General features: G+C 42.9%; 2 protein-coding genes and 1 long non-coding RNA gene across 4 annotated transcripts; 1 reads left to right on the top strand and 2 right to left on the bottom strand.

Moving 5' to 3' along the window:
• Nucleotides 1-274: 274 nt before the first annotated feature.
• On the top strand, nt 275-8,055 carry LOC119795404. Of its 2 annotated transcripts, XM_038303402.1 has the most exons (8): nt 277-298; nt 760-1,074; nt 1,865-2,544; nt 3,552-3,597; nt 4,817-4,908; nt 5,226-5,336; nt 7,154-7,430; nt 7,635-8,055. In XM_038303402.1, the coding sequence occupies exons 2-8, from the start codon at nt 1,021-1,023 to the stop codon at nt 7,848-7,850; spliced, it is 1,476 nt and encodes a 491-aa protein (XP_038159330.1). In that variant the 5' UTR covers nt 277-298; nt 760-1,020; the 3' UTR covers nt 7,851-8,055. The 2 variants fall into 2 exon arrangements, with proteins under 2 accessions (XP_038159339.1, XP_038159330.1); XM_038303411.1 differs by lacking the exon at nt 7,154-7,430 and having other exon boundaries at nt 275-298.
• Nucleotides 8,056-8,659: 604 nt separating this feature from the next.
• LOC119795413 lies at nt 8,660-17,260 on the bottom strand. The gene is made up of 6 exons (XR_005282321.1): nt 17,156-17,260; nt 16,828-17,081; nt 16,538-16,666; nt 10,900-11,040; nt 9,675-9,795; nt 8,660-9,120 (listed from the first exon to the last, which is right to left on the bottom strand). It is a non-coding gene; the product is annotated as an uncharacterized LOC119795413 (long non-coding RNA).
• A 298-nt stretch (nt 17,261-17,558) lies between these two features.
• Nucleotides 17,559-22,141, bottom strand: LOC119795420. Its single transcript, XM_038303442.1, has 6 exons — nt 21,050-22,141; nt 20,296-20,873; nt 19,464-19,729; nt 19,296-19,373; nt 17,940-18,049; nt 17,559-17,781 (listed from the first exon to the last, which is right to left on the bottom strand). Exons 2-6 carry the CDS (start codon nt 20,312-20,314, stop codon nt 17,559-17,561), a joined length of 696 nt encoding a protein of 231 aa, XP_038159370.1. The 5' UTR covers nt 20,315-20,873; nt 21,050-22,141.
• Nucleotides 22,142-22,927: the final 786 nt, after the last annotated feature.

The raw sequence follows: 22,927 nt of genomic DNA, 5'->3' as shown, positions 1-22,927 counted from the left end.
TTCGCTTCAAGACCCAGAAATACAGACAAATCATTGGTTACAAGTCAAGCGGTTTTTCGGTTGGCTCTCTTTACACACGTGATTTTTGCTACTCTTCTGCCGCGTGAGATGCACAAATGCGTAGAAGGATTTGTATGTGTATTTTCGCGATTTGCAACCCCTTGCGCAGGCTCGCAGGCTCACATGCTGCCCTGACCGCAGGCTCGCAGGCTCACAGGCTCACAGACAGCCTCTACCTTTTTTTTTTTCCTCCGCTGCGGGACTTGACGTGACAAGGATGATATATTGATACCATTCAGTAAGGAAACAATTTAATCTATTAGGTTACGGAAAGATGGCAGAAGCTGTGGGAAGAGCATAGAACTGGAAGGTGGCTTTATAGTATTCAAAGGAAAATTGGTGCAATGAGGAGAACGGAAAGGAATAAAAAAGAGGTTATATCTAGATTAAGTTTCGGAAACACGGGGTTTAATGGAAACTTTTTTAGAATGGGAACAGGAGGTTGTGGTTTTTGTTATCAAGGGGAGACGGTGGAGCATGTTTTGTTGTTTTGTTATAAATATTCTATGGAGAGAAGGGAATTATTAAGTTGGTTACAAGAAAATAAATTACAGTTAAATATACAAGATATTTTGGAGAAAAAAATCTACTTATGATTATTTTTGTAATTTGATAAACAATCTTGAAAAAAACGAAATTGATAGAAAGGATATACGTTCATTTATGTAAATATTGTTAATATTTATTTTTATTTTTCAGTGGGAAAATACATAGCATCCCGATCCACACTCCACTGAAGTAGATGGCGGTAATGCACATCATAAAGTTGCTTGCCAACCGCCATAAAACAGAAGCAGAAGAAGAAGAAGAAGAATAAGAAGAAGAAGAAGAAGAAGAAGAAGAAGAAGAAGAAGAAGAAGAAGAAGAAGAAGAAGAAGAAGAAGAAGAAGAAGAAGAAGAAGAAGAAGAAGAAGAAGAAGAAGAAGAAGAAGAAGAAGAAGAGGGCCGTGACAAGGAAAGATGGCTGCTAACAGCGAGATGGATCGGACGTTTGAGGCTATAAATAATCCATGGGTACGCGACTTTAGTTTAAAACAACAAAGAAAAAAAATTTAGCATATTTATAATGGAATACAAATGTGAAGTTGTCATGGATAGGCTAATTTAGGTAATTAGTGATGCTAATGCAATGACTGTTTGCTACTAGTTGTCAGCTCTATCACTCTTGCTTTTTCAAGAGGATAAGGCACCAACATGTATGACTATATGACATCCTTCGTGAATTTGGTGTAATTATTAAGTGACCTTATGTAACTTATGACATGCATATACATACGTTGCAACTGAAAATACAACAATTACAGCGTTTTCCAATGTTGGCCCAGGGTTCTTTGTGATGCATTGTATCTTAAGAAAGTTATTCTATTCTAAATCTGACATTATTTCACAATCTCAGTCATAGTTGCTGCTAGTCAGTTGCGTGATATCTACACAAGGCAGTCTGCATTGAAAATGTAATGTGAACAATCGAAACAAAAATCACAATAGAGAATTAAATTGGATTTGAGCACTGAGGCCTGCAGTGTCAATCTACCTCAAACTTGCAGGACAGCAGGCCCAAGTCCTACATAGGAAAAGACTGTGTTAATAATTACCATGTTTCATTAGCTGTACAGTTAGCTGATGAATAAATAAATTTTAATGAAGAAATATTATCTTTTCTGTATTAGTAAGGACCTTAAATGTATTCTCATATTAACAGTTTACCATGCATTAGTATGTCTTGGAGTTCTCAGATTTTTTCAGATTTTATACTGGAAAATATTTGTATGTCAACTAACGTCAGATCTTTTCTGTTTGACAGGTGTTACTACGCCGCAACATTCTTGAGAGGCTACATTCTCGACTGCTGCATATTTTAAACCACAGACCATTAGATTTGGACCGCATGGAATTCGTGTGCACTCAGGACCTTGTCTTCTGCAGTGCCATTTCAAGTTACATCAACATTCCAGTGTGTATAATGGACATGCTCTCTGAACTGTGTAGTTTGATCAGGAATGAAAAGCAGTATGCCGAAAATCTCCAATCAAATCCTGTAGTCCAAATGGGCACAGGTCACGCTGGATGTCCCAAGATTAATTTTAGCCAAGAGTACCTTCAGTATCTTCTTGGAATACCCTTATCTGTTACAACTATTGCAAGCTTGTTAGGAGTGTCAAAACATACAATCCAAAGAAGACTGGCTGAAAACAACATGTCAGTGACCTCACTGTATAGTCAAATGACAGACGATGAGTTGGATTCCATGGTGGCAGACATAAAGTTGACAATGCCACACTGTGGTTACCGAATGATGAAAGGGGCCCTTAAATCCAGGGGTTGCCTGGTTCAGTGGGAACGAGTAAGGGCTGCAATGCACCGAGTGGACACCATAGGTGTGCTGAAAAGACTGACATCCATGGGATGTGTTGTAAGACGCAAATATTCTGTGCCCTGCCCAAGGTCTCTTGTCCATATTGACACCAACCACAAACTGATAAGGTAAGAAAGATCCTATGCATATACAGTTATAAAACATTAAAGGAATAGTACACCCAAAACATGATTAGCCTTCATTTTCTACTCACCCCCATGCTGAACAAAACTCTGGAGTACTTTTTTGATATCTCAAATGCATCTGGAGATCTGGGAGGCTTCTTGCTGTCTGCTGACATTCAAATAATGGAGGTCTATGGCGCCCGAGACAGAAAGGTCCACAAAAGTCCACAAAAACATGTCAATATTCCTCCATACTGATCGTCCAATGTAATCCAAGTGTCCTGAGTGGGTAGTATCCAGAATTTACTCGAAACGAAGTCATTTAGAACGTTTTAGAGCCTAAACAGTAGTGTATAGGATTTCCTAATAGCGCCCCCATGCGCGCTCACGATTCTACGGAAGCCGGCAGACCAAACCGGAAGAAAGTGCGCATTCAGCGTCTGCTCTGCCGATAATGCAAGCGTAGAAGAAGAAATGTGCTATTTACCTGTGCAAAGAAAGAAACAACGAAAGACAAATGTCTGAGGACTTCAGTGTTGAGGAAGAGCATGAGTTCTTTGCCGAGCTGAATGCGCTGGTTTGGTCTGCCGGCTTCCGTAGAATCGTGAGCGCGCATGGGAGCGCTATTAGGAAATCCTATACACTACTGTTTAGGCTCTAAAACGTTCTAAATGACTTTGTTTCGAGTAAATTATGGACGCTACCCACTCAGGACACTTGGATTACATTGGACGAGCAGTATGGAGGAATATTGACACGTTTTTGTGGACTTTTGTGGACCTTTCTGTCTCGGGCGCCATAGACCTCCATTATTTGAATGTCAGCAGACAGCAAGAAGCCTCCCAGATCTCCAGATGCATTTGAGATATCAAAAAAGTACTCCAGAGTTTTGTTCAGCATGGGGGTGAGTAGAAAATGAAGGCTAATCATGTTTTGGGTGTACTATTCCTTTAAAGTTAAAAAAAAACTCAACTTTAACCTTGATCCTTTTATAATCTATCTCTCAACAGATATAACATTGTTATTTTTGGTGGCATAGATGGGTATTCCAGGAAGGTAGGTTTTTGTATGAATTACATGCAAGTATTGTGGTAAACCTATAATCTTATGTTTCTTATCACTTCTTAGATTCTGATTATATACTAATAACTATTCTGTATAGCTTCTTCTAAATTGATCATTTTACTCCATATAGTGTACTGTTTCTTATATTCAGTCTATATAGCTAAAAGATTAGTCTTATCAGTTACATTCTCAATCAATTATTCTGTAGCCATTACATAAACCTTATATATATATTCAATGGTTTATTTGGTAATAAACTATCAGTTACTTATTGCACAAGGTTGTACGTTCTGTGGTAATGACACTTATTTCTGGTCACTATTTCAGAATCAACTGTAACAGTGTATTTTATAAAAGCAAAAATGTACATTGTGTTGATACAAAGTAATTAGTTAGCAGTCTTAAGGTGGTTTGGATATATAACATATCAAAACTTCACACACGTACACACACACTTACATATTTCAAGTATTTGTTGTCATTGTGATAATTTATACTTACGTGATACAAATTTAAAAACTTTACATAAAGGATGGCAAGGCATGTAGGCAATCAGTCTGTGGCTCTGCTGAGCTGTTAATGAAGTCCAGGTTGCTCAGATGGCTGTATTCTGCTCTTCTGTGTTGTTTCTCATTGTTGTTGGTCTGGTGTCTTGCATCTTCCTCTTCTCAACACTGTATAGATCCTTTATATATTCTCTATGGGGTTTAGTTTCGATGAGCTTGCTGACTAATCAATCACAGGGATACCACAGTCCTTAAACCAGGAATTGGTACTTTTGAGTACCAATTCCTGGTTTAAGCTACAGACTAAATGTCATTTTGCCACACCATCCTTTCTCTTTTAAAAGAATAATATTTTTTTATTGGTCTTAAGTAATATTACATTATTCTGGGATATATGAATTTCGAGTTTTCATTAGCTGTACGTTCAAATCATCATCGCAATTAAATAAATCACTTGAAATATATCTCTGTGTAGTCTTTTTTTTTAACTGAGTTACCTAAATAAGTTCAACTTTTCATATTTCAGTTTATTGAGTTTACACTCAAAATGCTCATATTCTTAAAACAACACTGCGACTACTCAGAAATCAAATTGTATTGCCTTTTACCCATCTATACATCAAGAAGTAGTGAATACAGACATGATTTTAGAAGCAGCCAGAGATGTGTTTTAAGATATGCTTTTTTTAAATGATGTTTTTCAGATAATGTACCTTCGGGCTGCCAATAACAACAAGTCATCCACAAACCTGGACTTTTTCCAAGAGTTTGTAGAAAAATATGGCTTCCCACTAAGGTACAATGGATTTGCCAATGTAACCTGCTATTTAACTGGCTACTGGTGTGTGTCAGCATCTCAGGATTTTATTTATTACTGAAGCACACTTTTAACCAAGGTCAATCAAATGGTAACATGTGCTTTAGCTTTAGTTCATATAATTATGTCAACATGTGCATCGAACTGACCAAAGACCAGTTAGGTCACTATATACACTAACTGGACTTTTACAAAGTTTATTAAGAGCTAAGACTTGAACTCTCAATGACCTGAAATAGCCTTTGTTCCTGTAAAGTTCATCAAATTTGCTTGTATCCATCTTATATATTTTTCAGAGTGAGAGCTGATCACGGAGTTGAGAATGTTGGTGTGGCACGCCTCATGTTCTCAGTACGTGGTACTGGAATTGGGAGTTTCATTTCTGGGAAAAGTGTGCACAACCAAAGGTAGAATAATTTGTTTTAGATTGTTTTTTAGCTCTTAAGCACTGTTTAAATTTTGTACACACATTGTGCATAAAGGACGTACACTTACATAGAATGTATTATTCAGGTAGAAAGGAAAAGCAAATTATCTGGCACACTAGTAACAGTGCCATGAAATTACAAGCACTCAATGTTTGTGGGCAGACTCTGCTTTTTTTTTATCCCACTGCTATTATGATACCTAATCATGCAGTGTTTGATGTTGGGTTTTTATTAGAAGAAAAATATTTGTTTTTGTTTTCAACGGTTTTAAAATTATATTTTCTTATGTTTTAGACCTATCTATAATATAATTGTATTATTTGTTTGATGCCAATACAGGTATATTACATATAGGTTTATAATGGGAAGATAATAGTTAAAAAGTGGGAAATCTGACTCATAATAACATAATCAGTATTACTGCATTTCTCAACCAGATTCCATTCCATTTGCATCAACATACAGCTTCATGGGGTCACAGTGCTTCACACTGCTAATCCACAGTAAAAAGGATGAAATTCCCACCTGGTACATGACCTTTCTGTGTGGAGTTTGTGTGGATTTACTTTGGGTACTCAAGTTTCCCCCATCATCCAAAAATGTATGCTAGGAAGTGGGTTAGCCTCGAAAAGGAGACTGTTCAATGGAGCTAACCTGTCCAAACAAAGGAAAAGTTAAAAAAGAAGCAACATTTTTGCGTTATTGCAGGATTACAATGGGGAAGTGGACCAAAATGTTTATTAGAGTGCCTACTAACTCTCCACCAGAAATTATAGCACAGCACTTACAAGGAGCAAGGCAGCACTGAAAATTGTACATTTTACTTTTAGTGCTCCTTTCACTTGAAACACATTTGCTGTAGCAAAAGTGTTACATGATTAAAAAGTGAAAATGCAGATTTTACCAAAAGCTTCTTGAAAGGTTCAAGACAAACAGGCTTAAGCCAGGTATAATAAAGAATTCCTAGAACCTTCACAAGATCTCTCTTCTGATCATATAGAGTGGGATTTGCACTAAGGCAATACCCCACACTGATTCTTCTGCGGAGAATCGGGTTATTCACTGTTGATATTCAAAATCTGGCTTAGTCAAACGACACTTGAGTGACGAGAATGTATACAAACATGGGAGACTTACTCTTACTTTCTGGGTGAAGTCATATAAAGAAAAATATTGTCTAGGAAGTCATGAGAACAGCAGGGATGTGGGGTGATGGCGACAGATGAAGGTGGATAAAAATGACCACAAGCATTAGCTAGCTTGGAGAGCAGGGCTGTGGCTCTTTTCTTTTTTGTTTGTTAACTTCCTTTTCCATAGCTCAACTCTTAGTCAGCTGTTAGCTGTCACATCGTCATTGGCTGCTGTTCTGTTAGCCTACACGTGATGTCTCTGTAAGAGAACTGTTTTTGCTTTCCCAAAACTTTTGGACAGTTCATGTTTGGGTCACACACACAAACATGTTTTTATCTACAATCTCCTTCCAAGCGAATCAGACTGTGTAAAAAAAAAAGAAATCACTCTTAAATCGCCTCACGCCACAGGAAGATCAGACACAATGTTTGCAAATATCCAACAATCTTACCTTTGCTGGCTTTGATCGTAAGGGGGATATCGGGATGAATATTGGCCTAATTGTCCTGTAATGTCTTCCTGCCTTATATAACCAGGGTAGCAACATATATTTTGTTTATTTAACATTTAATGTTACATTGTAAAGTTCTGCATTGTTCATTTAAACTATATATTAAAACAGCTTGTGCAAAAAAATCTTTTCAAAAAGTCTGCCTTTTTCTCAGGATTGAAAGACTTTGGAGAGATGTTTACATGGCAGTGACTCATGTCTTCTACACTGTTCTCCACACTTTGGAAGATGAAGGATATCTTGACCTGTCAAATGAACTACACTTGTTCAGCTGCCATTATGTCTTCATCCCAAGACTCCAGTTGTCCCTTGATGTGTTCAGTGATGGATGGGACAACCATCCACTAAAATCAGAACAGAACTTGTCACCTAACCAAATGTGGGAATTGGGACAAATGCAGTGTCCTGTTCCAGACCCTGATGTCCCTCATGTACGTGAGATGCCTAACTTGTTTGTGACACTGTTCAGTGTTGGTACTCAGTCTAATTTTTTTAATTACAATTAACCCATTCTGTTTTGTGACTTTAGTGTAAAACAATAGTGGACTGTCAGATAAATGTTCATTGGAGTAGGACTCAAGGATTAAGCAGCCCAATGTTAACTTAACAGTATTTTTTTTTTTTTTTTGCTGTAGGAGTTGCACTTGCCAGACATTGAGTGGGAGTCCAGTGGAATCCATGATGGTCAGAGCCCAGGTGTCATTGTACCAGTTTTCCAGACACCTCTGAGTGAACTGGAGATGGAGAACCTCAAAAGAGCAATAGATCTCACTGCTCCTTCTGATTGCTATGGAATGGACATTTACATGGCCACAGTTGAAAGTGTCCAAAGAATCATTCAGAACAGATGAAGTTGCTTGATTTGTGCATTAATAATTATTACTTAAAAAGCTTAGTTTTGGCTGTTACATTTTTAAAGCACAGGTAACATTTGGATTTGCATATAATTAAATGTTAGACAGTCCTTTTCACATTGAAGTTTTTGTGTAATTGTAGAGAAATGTACAGATAAAATGCAACTGTAATTTCAAATAAATGTATTAATCTACCAACTGATTTCAAGAAAATGTGATAAAACTTTAGGAATCAATGCTTGTTTATTGAAATGTATACAAAACAAGTTAGAGTAACCATTTGCAGAACTCCACATATTTAAAGAGGAACGTGGAAAATGGTATTGAACATTTACAGCATCATAGTGGTCAGGGCAGCCACACATACACAAATGCAAAACAAAGATTTTAATTAAATTAAACAATGCAAAAGAAGAGCATAGCCCTGAGTAGTACCATAAATAAAGATTTAAATTGTGATAGTACGACAGGGCGACAGTGGCGTTGGATGTAGGAGTTTGCCCTGTAATCGAAGGGTTGACGGTTCAAGCCCCGACTCCGACTTTCATTGTCGTTGTGTCCTTGGGCAAGACACTTCACCTGCATTGTCTACTGATGGTGGTCAGAGGGCCCGGTGGTGCCAGTGTACGGCAGCCTCGCTTCTGTCAGTGAGCCCCAGGGCAGCTGTGGCTACAATGTAGCTTGCCACCATCAGTGTGTGAGTGTGTGTGTGAATGGGTGAATGAATGTAGTGTAAAGCGCTTTGGTCAGGTCTCCTAACTTGAATAAAGGCGCTATATAAGTACATGCCATTTACCATTTAGTACATACCTAAAAGGTAAAGCTGTTTGAAACATTTTAAGCGCTTGGCACTGGCTAATACAAAATTTGGAACTCTAACAGGAACTCCTCTGTTTTAGCAATTAACGTGAATTTAACAAAACAGAAAGAGGAATAGCTTTGTGTACACCGCCTTGAAATATTGCAAACTTTCCAGTATTGGTCTTTTGTTGAAAAACAACTTTTTTCTTTAAACACGGTAACACCAAAGTCCAAAGTATAATTTGCTTTTACACAAGACCAAACCCTGTTTCGTTAGTAGCAATAGCACACATCAAGTTGGACTCAAAATCTTTGTAGTGTGTGTGATGGTCAGGCAACTTGATGGTCTCAAAGCAAGTCAAGGCCCTGGGGAGGTGGCCACTTGCCACCTTCACGATCAGCTCCTCTGGAGGGACCTCCCAACCCACCCAGAACCGTAGCAGGTTTTTCAATTGCTCTGAAGATGCTGAAGTGAAAACGGTACAGAGCTGTGAGAAATATGTCCTATACATACAGTTGAACAATGAGTTGCTTCATAGTTTCCAACTTGCTGGGATAGTGTTCAGTCATTCATGTTCCGGACGATGCATATGCAGAATAAGGCAGGACAAGTTGCCTCAGCAGCACTGATTAAAACATGTCGTTCAATAATTTCGTAATGAACGACATGACAAATTTATCAAATAATGATAACTTATTATTACTATTAAAAGCATATCTACAGATTAAATTGAAAAATGTCTTCCATGTATGAAAACTTTAATCTCTCTATATATAGATATAGATATTGTTATAGTGTTTATCAGATTGTGAAGTAAAAATGTAAAAAGACTTAATGAAATTGGTAAAGTGCAATCAAATAATTTGACCACAAAAAATTTTGGCCGATACAGACGTCTGCTTTACCAACCATGTAAAAAGTTTCGACAATGTGACTTGAGTTTGGACCAACATGTTAGTAATCTGCAACAAATAAACGTTTGTAGGCATCAGTAATAATCCAAAGTCCACAAAACATACCACGTTCTACAAAGGTCCTGAAAAAAGCGGTGACTCGAGTGACTGCCTCAGCCGAGATGTCATCTTCATCGTCATCAGAATCTGGATTTGTTGTGGGCCATTTTATGTGGCCAAGAATCATCTGCAAAGACAGAAACTGGTGTGAAGGCTTCTACTTCATACTTGGGAATAAAAATGCAGGGACGTATTCAAAAACAGCATGACTTAAGTTAGGGCTGGGCGATATAGAAAAAAAGCTTATCGATAAAAAAAAATGCATATTGATCGATATCGATAATTATTGAAAAAATTTCAAACCATATTTTATGTGCAGCTCTGCCTGGACTTTTTATAATATTGCTAAATGATTTAATTTTAATAAAAAACACAAACACAGACTTCTAATTAAATCTTTATTTAACCAACTTTTTTAACCATAACATAATTGTTTTAAAGAAAAATAACTTAAGAGACCTGAGTTTTGTTATTAAATACTGACAAAGAATAAACTAAAGTGACCAGAAAAGTGACCAGAATAAATATAACATATAAATAAATGCCCCCCCCACCGCCGCCGCCGCCCCCGTTTCCTGCTTTAACCTGAGTTATAACTTTGAAGTGTCTGGCCCCTCAGCATTTTTATCTCAATTGTTAGAACTACGTGGGAAACTGCCCAGAACTGAATATATATATATATTTTCCCGAAGATTCCTCGGAGGAGAGCCGCGCCGGGGCCTACACAGCTCGTACTCCTGCGGCTGTGAGCGGCTGAGGTGATAAAAAAAAAAAAAAAAAGTTGGTTGTGTTATCAGACTTGGTTTTCACTGGTTCCCGACACATTTTACAGATGACTGTGGTTTGTTTTTTGTCCGACGTGCCATGACCGAAATACTCCCAGACTGCCGAACTACAAAAACCCTTCTTTGAAACAATTTCCTCCGCCTCTCCTTGCTGCGACATCTTCATGTGCTCTGTGTTGTGGTTTGAGAGGGCGGCGCTTGGTGACGGCGTGCCTGGGTCCGCGTTTGTGATTGGTTGGGAGGAAGTAGTGACTAGCATAAACCTACATGCTAGGCTACAATGAGAAGGAAAGCAAACTGCGTTTCTTTTTTATCGAACTTTTATCGACCCTCTTTTTTTCTATTGCGCCACACGTCTATGGATCGATATATATCGTTATTGAATTATCGCCCAGCCCTAACTTAAGTACATCTTAAAGGTTTTTACAAAACCAAATCTGACATACCTGGGGTGTGATCTCAGCTTCTCTCTAGCAAGGGAAAAGCTACTTCACCACATCGGCCCTATTTGAGAGAAGCGGCCAAATGCCAGTTTCCTTCAGTCCCTTTCTCAACTGCTTTACTTGTCTTGCTGATCGTCCCAGAACCTGTTAAAAACAGTTTTGCAGGAACAAATAAACAAAAACATATGACAAGCAATTAAAATTGTCTACTTAGTATGAACATTCATGAGTGGGAACTCATCCCCTTTTCTACCAAGTTAACACAAACCACCAGCAGTACTAGCATGTACTAGTATACATGGTCACATCATACTCACATATTTTTTGCATTTGTCAGATCACTGCTAGCAGATGTCTTGGTCTTAAGCATAAACAGATTATGGCATCAAAATTGTTTCGTTGTTATGGTGCCTGAGGTGCGTCTGCCAAGTGGTTTCGCTAATTTAATAGAAATAGTACTCATCTTTATTGTCATTAAAACATACATTGCAACGAAATTTGTTCTCTGGTTTTAACCTATCCCTTTGGGGAGCAGTGGGCTGCCATGTGCGGCACCCGGGGAGCAATCTGGGATTAAGAGTCTTGCTCAGGGACCCAGAGTGGAGGCGCTGGGATAACCACTCGGCCAACCACCCCCCAATTTGCAGCTTTGCAGATTTTTGAGGTTCTTGGTGATCCAGTATAGCTTCCGTGGAATAACTGACATCAAATACCATTTATAGACTGAAAATTGATGCACAAAAGTAGACAATTTGTCATAAAAATTTCACTAAGTGTACTTACTTTTACTCTGCATGTGTGGTCATATATTATGAAGTTTATACCAATATCATAAGAGAGGAACAGTATCTTTAACTTTGTCTTGGAAATAGCAATATATATATTTTTAAATACATATATCACGTGTAATTATGAAAAAAATTCTATGCAAATATGCACATTTTAGCACAAACCTCACTGTTATTTATTAGATTTTCTTTTTTTATTCTAAAAACTGCACTTAAAGCTCTTCACTGATATATGTGCTCTCTTGTGGCTTGACAGAGTAGTACATTGTGACAGTGCAACCACTAGGTGGAAGCTTAAAGTGTGAAATTTTAAGGACAAGTCTAATTTGTGTTGAATGAAGCAGGTGGTGGAGGAAAGTAAAAAATGTTATGTCTTCGTATATGTAATGATCTTGGTTCTGTTGTTTTTCTTTAAGTTTTCTGTTTCAAGTTTAGCCAGGTTTTTCGTTGATTTCTAGCTTTTTTGGTGTGTCTGGATTCATTTAAGTTGCTTAGGTTTTTCTGTCTGTCCCCTGCTGCCTCCTTGTGTTCTTTTCCCTTGGCTTCCTCGTCAGCTCTAATCACACCTGTTCCCTATCAGCTCATTAGCTCTACCTTTGTTCAGTCAGCCATAAATACACTCCCTCTGCAGTCCCTCTTTGCTGGTTCCTCGTCTTACCTTTCCTCACCCTGGCTCCTTGTTGGTTTTTCCCTGATGTCTCCATGGTTCTGGTTAGTGTTTGATTTTTATGTTGGATTTTTGGATTCCTGTTTTTGTTTAACTTTTTTAAGTTGGATTTTTAGATTCCTGTTTTTTGTTTAACATTTTTTAAGTTGGATTTTTGGATGCCTGTTTTTGTTGCCTGATCTTGGCGTCAGCCTGACGCCTCCACTCCCTCTCCGGCGGGTCAGCCTGACGCCTCCAATCCCTCTCCGGCGGGTCAGCCTGACGCCTCCACTCCCTCTCCGGCGGGTCAGCCTGACGCCTGCTTCAATCCCACTCTTCTTCAGGTCAGTTTCCCCTATGGCCTTCGCCGTCACCTCCATGACCAGCAGTTAGCTCCTCGAGTTAGAGGTTTAAATTCAGTCACCATGATAACACCCACTGCAGTCAGAGCACCACATATTGAGGAGTCAAAGTTATGGGACTACTTTTATGGGCAAAGGGAGGATCTATTCCCTTTCCTTCCACCTCCATCGGTTCCCTGTCAGCCAGCACATCCCAAGCCCTTTAGAGGGCCAGTTTCCCCAGCTCCAGAGCCCAGTGGAGGGCCAGTTTCCCCAGCTCCAGAGTCCAGTGGAGGGCCAGTTTCCCCAGCTCCAGAGTCCAGTGGAGGGCCAGTTTCCCCAGCTCCAGAGTCCAGTGGAGGGCCAGTTTCCCCAGCTCATGAGCCCAGTAGAGGGCCAGTTTCCCCAGCTCCAGAGCCCAGTAGAGGGCCAGTTTCCCCAGCTCCAGAGCCCAGTAGAGGGCCAGTTTCCCCAGCTCCAGAGCCCAGTAGAGGGCCAGTTTCCCCAGCTCCAGGGCCCAGTAGAGGGCCAGTTTCCCCAGCTCCAGGGCCCAGTAGAGGGCCAGTTTCCCCAGCTCCAGAGCCCAGTAGAGGGCCAGTTTCCCCAGCTCCAGAGCCCATTAGCGGGCCGTTTAGCCTAGCGCCAGAGACTCCTGAGCCCATTAGCGGGCCGTTTAGCCTAGCGCCAGAGACTCCTGAGCCCATTAGCGGGCCGTTTAGCCTAGCGCCAGAGACTCCTGAGCCCATTAGGGGGCCGTTTAGCCTAGCGCCTGAGACCCCTGAGCCAGCCCTGAGCCGTCTTGAGTCAGCTCTGTGCCTTTTAGAAACCCCTGAGTCAGCTCTGTACCGTTTAGAGACCCCTGAGTTAGCTCTGTGCCGTCCCAAGACCCCTGAGCAGAACTTAAAGGAGGTGTCTGAATTTGAGGTATGTGGCTTTACGCCTCCTAGGACCTCTCTGCAGGCGCCCCAAGCCACCCAGAGCCCTCTGCGGGCACTTCAAGCCACTTCAGAGACTAAACCTTTGCGGCCATGGGTGGTTTCCCCCATGCTGGATGTGGAGCCACAGTCGTTGGTCTCCCCTGTTCCTGAGGCGGAGCCGCAATCGGCGGTCTCCCCTGTTCCTGAGGGTGAGCCGCAATCGGCGGGCTCCCCTGTTCCTGAGGGTGAGCCGCAATCGGCGGGCTCCCCTGTTCCTGAGGGTGAGCCGCAATCGGCGGGCTCCCCTGTTCCTGAGGTGGGGCCGCAATCGGCGGGCTCCCCTGTTCCTGAGGTGGGGCCGCAATCGGCGGGCTCCCCTGTTCCTGAGGTGGGGCCGCAATCGGCGGGCTCCCCTGTTCCTGAGGTGGGGCCGCAATCGGCGGGCTCCCCTGTTCCTGAGGTGGAGCGGCAATCGGCGGGCTCCCCTGTTCCTGAGGTGGAGCGGCAATCGGCGGGCTCCCCTGTTCCTGACCCGGGGCCGCAGTCGGCGGGCTCCCCTGTTCCTGACCCGGGGCCGCAGTCGGCGGGCTCCCCTGTTCCTGACCCGGGGCCGCAGTCGGCAGGCCCCCCTGTTCCTGACCCGGGGCCGCAGTCGGCGGGCCCCTCTGCTCCTGACCCGGGACCGCAGTCGGCGGGCCCCTCTGCTCCTGACCCGGGGCCGCAGTCGGCGGCCACCTCTGTTTCTGTTGCTGAGCCTCTGAGGCTGTTCCTGAGCCGCAGTGGGCGGCCACCTCTGAGGCTGTTCCTGAGCCGCAGTGGGCGGCCACGTCTGAACCTGTTCCTGAGCCGCAGTGGGCGGCCACGTCTGAACCTGTTCCTGAGCCGCAGTGGGCGGCCACGTCTGAACCTGTTCCTGAGCCGCAGTGGGCGGCCACGTCTGAACCTGTTCCTGAGCCGCAGTGGGCGGCCTTGTCTGAACCTGTTCCTGAGCCGCAGTGGGCGGTCTTGTCTGAACCTGTTCCTGAGCCGCAGTGGGCGGCCTCGTCTGAACCTGTTCCTGAGCCGCAGTGGGCGGCCCAGTCTGATCCTGTTCCTGAGCCGCAGTGGGCGGCCCCTTCCGAGGCTGTTCCAGAGCCGCAGTCGACGGCTCCCTCTGAGCCTGTTGCAGAGCAACAGAAGCGGAGGCGGCGTCCTCCTCGGCGCATCCTGCTGAAGCGGAGGCGGCGTCCTCCTCGGCGCATCCTGCTGAAGCGGAGGCGGCGTCCTCCTCGGCGCATCCTGCGGAGGCGGCGTCCTCTTCCTAGGTTTCTGCTGCATTGGAGACGCCGGCCTCCAGAGCGTCTCTCTCAGCTCCGGCCCCGCGGCCGGCCTCCAGAGACTCTGCCTCGCCTCCGGCCCCGCGGCCGCCCTCCAGAGACTCTGCCTCGCCTCCGGCCCCGCGGCCGCCCTCCAGAGACTCTGCCTCGCCTCCGGCCTCGCGGCTGCCCTCCAGAGACTCTGCCTCGCCTCCGGCCCCGCAGCCGGCCTTTCAGAGACTTTCGATTGTCCTCGCCCACTCTGGATGGGTTGCGTTTTGTTTCTTGGACTGTTTTTGGCTTCTTGCCCTCCTTCCTGGTTCCCCCTCCGCCCACCCTGGGTTGTTTTTTGTTTTTTGGACATCAAGCCACTTCAGAGACTAAACCTTTGCGGCCATGGGTGGTTTCCCCCATGCTGGATGTGGAGCCACGGTCGTTGGTCTCCCCTGTTCCTGAGGCGGAGCCGCAATCGGCGGGCTCCCCTGTTCCTGAGGTGGGGCCGCAATCGGCGGGCTCCCCTGTTCCTGAGGTGGGGCCGCAATCGGCGGGCTCCCCTGATCCTGAGGTGGAGCGGCAATCGGCGGGCTCCCCTGTTCCTGACCCGGGGCGGCAATCGGCGGGCTCCCCTGTTCCTGACCCGGGGCCGCAGTCGGCGGGCTCCCCTGTTCCTAGGTTTCTGCTGCATTGGGGACGCATTGGAGACGCCGGCCTCCAGAGCGTCTCTCTCAGCTCCGGCCCCGCGGCCGGCCTCCAGAGACTCTGCCTCGCCTCTGGCCCCGCGGCAGCCCTCCAGAGACTCTGCCTCGCCTCCGGCCCCGCGGCCGCCCTCCAGAGACTCTGCCTCGCCTCCGGCCCCGCGGCCGCCCTCCAGAGACTCTGCCTCGCCTCCGGCCCCGCGGCCGCCCTCCAGAGACTCTGCCTCGCCTCCGGCCCCGCAGCCGGCCTTTCAGAGACTTTCGATTGTCCTCGCCCACTCTGGATGGGTTGCGTTTTGTTTCTTGGACTGTTTTTGGCTTCTTGCCCTCCTTCCTGGTTCCCCCTCCGCCCACCCTGGGTTGTTTTTTGGACATTAAAGGGGCGTCTGGAATCCGCCCTTAAGTGGGGGGCTCTGTAATGATCTTGGTTCTGTTGTTTTTCTTTAAGTTTTCTGTTTCAAGTTTAGCCAGGTTTTTCATTGATTTCTAGCTTTTTTGGTGTGTCTGGATTCATTTAAGTTGCTTAGGTTTTTCTGTCTGTCCCCTGCTGCCTCCTTGTGTTCTTTTCCCTTGGCTTCCTCGTCAGCTCTAATCACACCTGTTCCCTATCAGCTCATTAGCTCTACCTTTGTTCAGTCAGCCATAAATACACTCCCTCTGCAGTCCCTCTTTGCTGGTTCCTCGTCTTACCTTTCCTCACCCTGGCTCCTTGTTGGTTTTTCCCTGATGTCTCCATGGTTCTGGTTAGTGTTTGATTTTTATGTTGGATTTTTGGATTCCTGTTTTTGTTGCCTGATCTTGCAATAAAGCGTCCAAGAATTCACCTCTGCCTCCCAGCTTCTGCTTTTGGGTCCAATTAAGAAACATTAAACCAAATCCTGACAGTATATGCCAAGTTTTAGGACATTAAAATTAAGAAGACAATTTTAAATCACTCATAATACACAGACTTTTCTTACCGCATGCAGGAGCAGCTTGTCATGAAGCCACTTCACGTTGCTTGAAGTTGGAAAAGGAAGGTCCCAAGCCATGCAAAGGCTTACTACTTTGCCCCGTTCTTCATCTGTCAGTTCACAATTTTCTGCCAACTTAACACAGAACAAAGGACATATGTGGAGAAACAGAAATAAGGTTTTGCCACTGCCCAGCAAAAAAAGGAACACCGGAATTATACTAAAGAGACAAGAGCCTTCCGTTGGATAATAACTTTTCAGCAATGTGCAGTTTAAATGAAGGCTTCCAAACCTACCAATGTAATTGTTTCCCGAATATCCAAATCAGGACAGTCTTCAATCATGACTGTGGCAGTGTCTAGGGAACCTCCAAGCAGAACATGTGTGATGGATGGGCTGAGACCGGGGAAACCAGGACCGCCATACAAAAAGCAATGCCCTATCATTCGACCTGCCATCAAAAAAAGCTCGCTCTCCACCATCACAGCAGAGTTGGCAGGTACCAAATGGTCTGGTTGGCCCTCAAACACTTTGGTGATTGCTCCATTTCCTAGTTTAGAAACATTTTCAAGGAAGCTTAAATTTAAGACAGTAATTGCTGTTTTTGTGAAGAGTAACACCAACCAAGATTAAGGTGAAATCCCCTTCTCAGCTTCAGCATCAGTGTTGACATCACATGTCGGTTAACGCCTAGTCCTACAGCAGCATCACCTATAGAAAAGATTGAGACTGCTTAGCATGCTAAAGTATAAAACAACAATACCATCATTTAAACAAGAGAAAAACACATACCTTCAAGTCTGCATGTCAATGGTGACCCCCACTCCACATTGTTGCGCTTGTAGAAGCGGACGTAGGACATGTCCTGTTCTTCCTGATCTTTCCTCAAGTCCACTGTAAAACGATTTTCTTCAAATCATTGCTTATTGTTCAGGAGCTGTTGCGTAAAGAGCTGCACAGCTCTTTTGGGGTCTGCAACAGTCATCCATTCTGATGCTAAAACATGTATGTAGTATATAAATTAGCATTACAACAAATTAAAAATAGAGATCACAAATGCAAATGTAGGTACATGATGAATGAACCAACAAAGTGGAGCACAGTTTACAAAATGAGACATTGTATGAGGAAAAAGGGGAAAAGGAAACAAAGGAAGATGCACCCTACCTTCACCAGATGTACTTGCTGATGTGCTAGCTGCTGTATTTGGATGACGTGGTGTTTCAGCATTATCTTGGTCTTTAGGAATGCTGGAAAAAAGGAAGACATTAACAGATCTGGTAATCACAGAGGCTTTTAATGGCTGCTATGTGGGTTGAAGTTTTCTGTCTTTGATGGCAAATTGTCTTGGTGCATTTTCTGTGACATTTGAAAAATACATAAAAAAATGCAATCTCTGGAAAACTACCTCATGCCACAGAAACTTGCATGGATCTCCACAGTGTGTGTTGGATACAGCTGGCTACAGATGGGACAGGCAACAATGAAGGGCACCGCAGCTGTAGGACATTTGTTCATCTTCACAGAATACATATAAAAAAAGGTTGTCACAGGCAGTGTCAGCACAATGTTTCATTTTAACTTTATTTCTAAAGTAAAAATCTGTTGTACATTCTTCAGCTGTGGACTCCAAACCATTGCTGTATACAAAAAAACAGTATACAAACAGAGCACTTTGCTCTCAGACTGCAGGTCTGCTGGTGGTTCCTAGAGTCTCTAAAAATAGAATGGGAGGCAGATCTTTTAGTTCTCAGGCTCCTCTCCTGTGGAACCAACTACCAGTTTTAGTCCGTGAGGCAGACACCCTGTCTACTTTTAAGACTAATCTTAAAACTTTCCTTTTTGATAAAGCTTATAGTTAGAGTGGCTTATGTTACTCTGAGCTACCTCTATAGTTATGCTGCTATAGGCTTAGGCTACTGGAGGACATCAGGGTCTAATTTTCTCACTCTATAGAGTTCTACTGTTCTCCTTTCAGCTTTTAACTTTTTGTTCTCCCTCTATTTTCTTCATAGAAGGTACACCTGGTCTGGCGTTCTGTTACCTGTGGCATCATCCAGGGAAGACAGATCACCTGCTATTACCATCTAATGTAAAACAGATTACTGGATCAATGTGAGCTTCTGTGCATTTTTTTCTTGTCTTGTGTCTCTGCTCTGTCTTCTGTAACCCCCAGTTGGTCGAGGCAGATGCCCGTTATACTGAGCCCGGTTCTGCTAGTTTTTCTTCCCGGTTAAAGGGGAGTTTTTCTCTCCACTGTTGTTCATGCTTGCTCAGTATAAGGAATTGCTGCAAAGCCATGGACAATGCAGACGACTCTCCCTGTGGCTCTACGCTTCTTCAGGAGTGATGCTGCTTGTCGGGACTTTGATGCAATCAACTGTTTCCCTTATATAGGAATATTTTGACCAATCTGTATAATCTGACCCAATCTGTATAATATGATTGAAATTAACTTTGTAAAGTGCCTTGAGAAGACATGTTTTATGAAATGGCACTATATCAATAAAATTGAATTGAATTGAATATAGGGGCCAAATTATGTCACATTGTGACAGACTACATATAGCACTAAGATATATTGACACATTTAATAATGGGCAATAATATACCTTCATGGATGGCATTACTAATAACAATATGACCTGATAAAATAAATAAACAGAATTAATAATAACAATAATAATACTGGTAGAAATAGATAAGAAAAAAGATATTCATACCATGGAATATTAAAGCTAATTTCAAATAAAGATAGGCTTACATCATCATTGGATGTGGATTTTCCAATGGGGTCTGTTTCATCATTTGAAGAGACACACTCAACATCTGAGTCTTCACCCTGGTCATACCAAAAGATAAATAAATACCACAAAAAAGGTTTCCTAATATTTCGCAAAATGATGAGTAAAAAAGTAATAAACCAACTTACTTCACAGTCTTGGTTGTCTTTGCAACTGTCAACATGAAGGGCCAAAAGATGGAGCGGCATCGTCTCCTGACAGTTTTCACAGGTGGCTTTTGGCATTTTTGAAAATTCTGAGGCATTTTTGGAAAGGGGAGTAACATCTAATTCACCCTGTAATGGGGCAATGTATAACACATTTTCCCCATTATTTGATGCCCTCTTAAGTTGTGGGGTAGTGTAGCCCTCCACCTGAGGGCTTATGACTGCCAGTTGCCTTTGACCACTTCCCCCTGAAACACAAAAATCTCAGTCAACAGTGAACACATGGGTAGCAAATAAAACCATAATAATTTGCCAGCAATATAATACAATGTTTGAGCTACTAACATCACATTTAGCCAGTAGTCTAATAGGTTATATCATTTTGGGCCAGTTGTCTCATCATTGGCCTCATATATCCTTTCAAATGTTATAGCAGGAACTAATAATAACAAAATAACCAATCCAAAACAAAATAACTTATCACATTAAGGTCAAATTTTTTTGCATTGCTGGCTGGCAATATGTTTTGGCCTGTTATGTTTTTAGTTGTTACACATGTTTTTTAGTGATATGACAAGTGTGAAGAAAGAATAAATTCAGACAGTGTCATGTTAACACAAAGCTACAGGAGTTACCGGTACTCAAAAAATGCAATTAATAATGCCACGTTATGTAGATTAACTACAAATTCTACACAAGAGCAAAGCATATACAAATTGCTAAAGTCTAAAGTAAAAAAAAAACAAAAACTAAAGTTATATATTTTTTTCTTTTTATTGTTGTTGTTATGTGTATTGTTTCAGTGTTTGTTTACCAGAAGCCTTGTAAAACATTCAGGAGCCTTTGATGCTCTGGAGTTTTGGGTACTCTTGGTTAAGTATTTCATTTATCTAGAGAAAAACAGCAGCATGGGTAAAATCACTTATATTGTTGATTAAGCCAAGCTTGTTACATCTGACACTGGAAATAATTTTTTTGGTATTTTGTAATCCAAAATTTCTCCCATTTAAGATTATTTACAGTACTCTAATGAGTTCTACCTGTACTTGTACGTCCACTTATATGACAACCAGGTTGTCTATAAATGTTACGGTGTCTCAAGCTATTTCATCTATTACAAATGACATCTGGACTTATAACCAATAGATAGCACAGTGATAGTTAGGAATAAAACACTATAAGAACCTAACCTCATTATGAACTGCATCTTCAGGAAATGAAACCATTCTCATGCCAAGCCCTGCCTGGCAAAGCCTTAGCTGCTCTTCTCCTTTTGGAGTCACGGTTGCAGGAGACTGAAGGACATAAATCTGAAAACACTGCCATTTGCGAGTGACTGTGCATGGCGCTTTTGAGAACCTCCGTTTGCCCCTGAAAATACCTGGAAAAGATCTATGATACACAATAAAGGATAGTTACAACTACTGTGTGTCATAATCATGTATGTTTGTTATTTAGTTCAACTCATTGATAAAACTCTGCAAAGCTGCTCCGATGCAACACACCGCACTAACATTGTAAGTTTAGCCTGGCATATTTACAGCACATTAAATAAAATATTAAACTACCTTTGCATTTCTGATGAAACAGAGTTTTGCAGACTGGTGGCTGTTCTGGTCGGGGGACTGAAGAAACCAGGTGTGCTGGGTGGAAGATTGAGGGCAGTGGCTGCTCTTGGCAAGAGGTTAGCAGGAGCTCCTGTCTGACTACTGCCTGCATCAAGACTTTGCTGGATGAGTGTGATCAGGTTTCTGGCCATAGACTCCACATTCTTCTCTGAGCCGGCACCCTGATCCTACGGAACATCAAACACAATAGCCTATATTTAACATATATAACACATTTAAAGCCCAAAGACAGTTACACATAGCTACTGATAGTTTAAAACTCAGTGGGTAAGTTAAGGTAAACAGTCTTAAGGAAATGGGCACTAGATGTGCGGCTGACCAGCGGTGTTGTAGAGGGCCGCACTGGGTTAACGCGGTGATTTCATGATCTGTCAGACGCGCGCTTCAAAACACTCCAAGCCGCTTCTTGTAATTGCAATCATCATTTATTCCATTTGGCCGTCATAATCCAGACTTTACATAGACTGACACATACTGACCGGGCTAAACCATTCTATGATGCCAAAAATAGAGCGACAATATAGCACGGTCAACAGAAATTACGACCACCACCGGCGCACCCGCTTCTTCATTCATAAATTCGGCGCGCCAGAATGACTCCCATTCATACCTTTGTGACACTTACGCCCACCTTAGACACACCCACCACCCAGGTGTCAAGCCGTGTGCTGCTGTCACATTAGTAATTTCTTATTTTGATCAAATGGCTCTTACAGGCACTTTCACACAGTAACGCTAATTCAGAGTCTGAGTTGGTACCGCATGGAGAAGTTTTAACAAAACGGGTAACCACCCGATGCTGTTGTCAAAAGTTCACTGTATTTCGTTGTTGTTATGTTGCCCCACATTTATGACAAACACTGCAGGCTTCGACTTTACTTAACCTAAATAATAAACAAAATGTTTTACCTTCATGTTACCGTTCAATTGTATTACGTTGTGGCTTTCAGCGGCGCACTGTGATCAAGCGCTGCTAAAAATGTGAGACAGCAAGCTCAATTCGTGGCAGTGGCTGCGTTGCAGCAGTTCCGGTGGCAGTTCCGGTGGTAGTTCCGGTGGCAGTTCCGATGGCTCGTCGGCTCGTCGTGGCTCGTTGCAGCAGTTCCGGTGGCTCGCTGGCAAATGGCACGGCGTATTACTGGCCGGAGCCCCTGAATTATTTTGTCATGTAGTTTTTTAATTACTTTTCTTTGGTATTTAATTATTTTTTGGGTATTTTTCTTGCCGTTTTTCGGCAAATGCCTTATTTATAGTACTTCTAACTAGATTGTTTTATATATATATATATATATTAGGGATGGGACGATTTATGAAAACCGTCAGAATCGTTCGGTTCGACTGTCTCGGTTCGGTTCGCGTGTGTTTCGTTCGGTTCTTGCGCTGCTCCTTTTACTCATAGAGGAAGCGATTACACTCCAGAGCAGAAGGTGGCGGTACTGCGACCAAAGCCAACCGCCAGTAGTAAACAAGAAGAAGAAGCGAAGCAGCTTAGCCGGGTGTAGCAGGGAAAAAATCAGTTGTTGTGGAGAATTGTGTCGGACTGGCGAGTTGGAAAGAACAGGAGTTGGAAGACGCGCCAGCAGCACTTTATAGGTCTCGTGTATGGGAGCGCTTTGCATTTAGAGTGACCTACGATGACGGCGGAAAGAAAGTTGTGGATAAAAGTGCAACAGTGTGCAAGCATTGTGCAACACGTTTTGTTTATGCTAACAGCAACATGTCATGCTAACCCCGAAATCCCACATACTCCGTCAGCGCTCCGCCCCGCTGCGCTCCAGACTGGCTGCTCAAAGCAAAGCCTACAGCCCCCGCTGTGGC

This window comes from Cyprinodon tularosa, unplaced genomic scaffold (genome assembly GCF_016077235.1).
Source record: "Cyprinodon tularosa strain WSP-4 unplaced genomic scaffold, ASM1607723v1 ctg1136, whole genome shotgun sequence".
In the NCBI taxonomy this organism is placed as follows: domain Eukaryota; kingdom Metazoa; phylum Chordata; class Actinopteri; order Cyprinodontiformes; family Cyprinodontidae; genus Cyprinodon; species Cyprinodon tularosa.
This window is presented reverse-complemented; position numbering and strand designations above follow the sequence as displayed.

Coding starts and splice junctions, on each gene's coding strand:
- LOC119795404 (XM_038303402.1), top strand. CDS start 1,021: ATGGCTGCTAACAGCGAGATGGATCGGACGTTTGAGGCTATAAATAAT. Junction 2,545..3,551: donor ACCAACCACAAACTGATAAG/GTAAGAAAGATC, acceptor ATCTCTCAACAG/ATATAACATTGTTATTTTTG. Junction 3,598..4,816: donor TAGATGGGTATTCCAGGAAG/GTAGGTTTTTGT, acceptor GATGTTTTTCAG/ATAATGTACCTTCGGGCTGC.
- LOC119795420 (XM_038303442.1), bottom strand. Junction 18,050..19,295: donor AATCCACATCCAATGATGAT/GTAAGCCTATCT, acceptor TATTCTGTGAAG/ATGAACAAATGTCCTACAGC. Junction 17,782..17,939: donor GCAAGTTTCTGTGGCATGAG/GTAGTTTTCCAG, acceptor CCTTTTTTCCAG/CATTCCTAAAGACCAAGATA.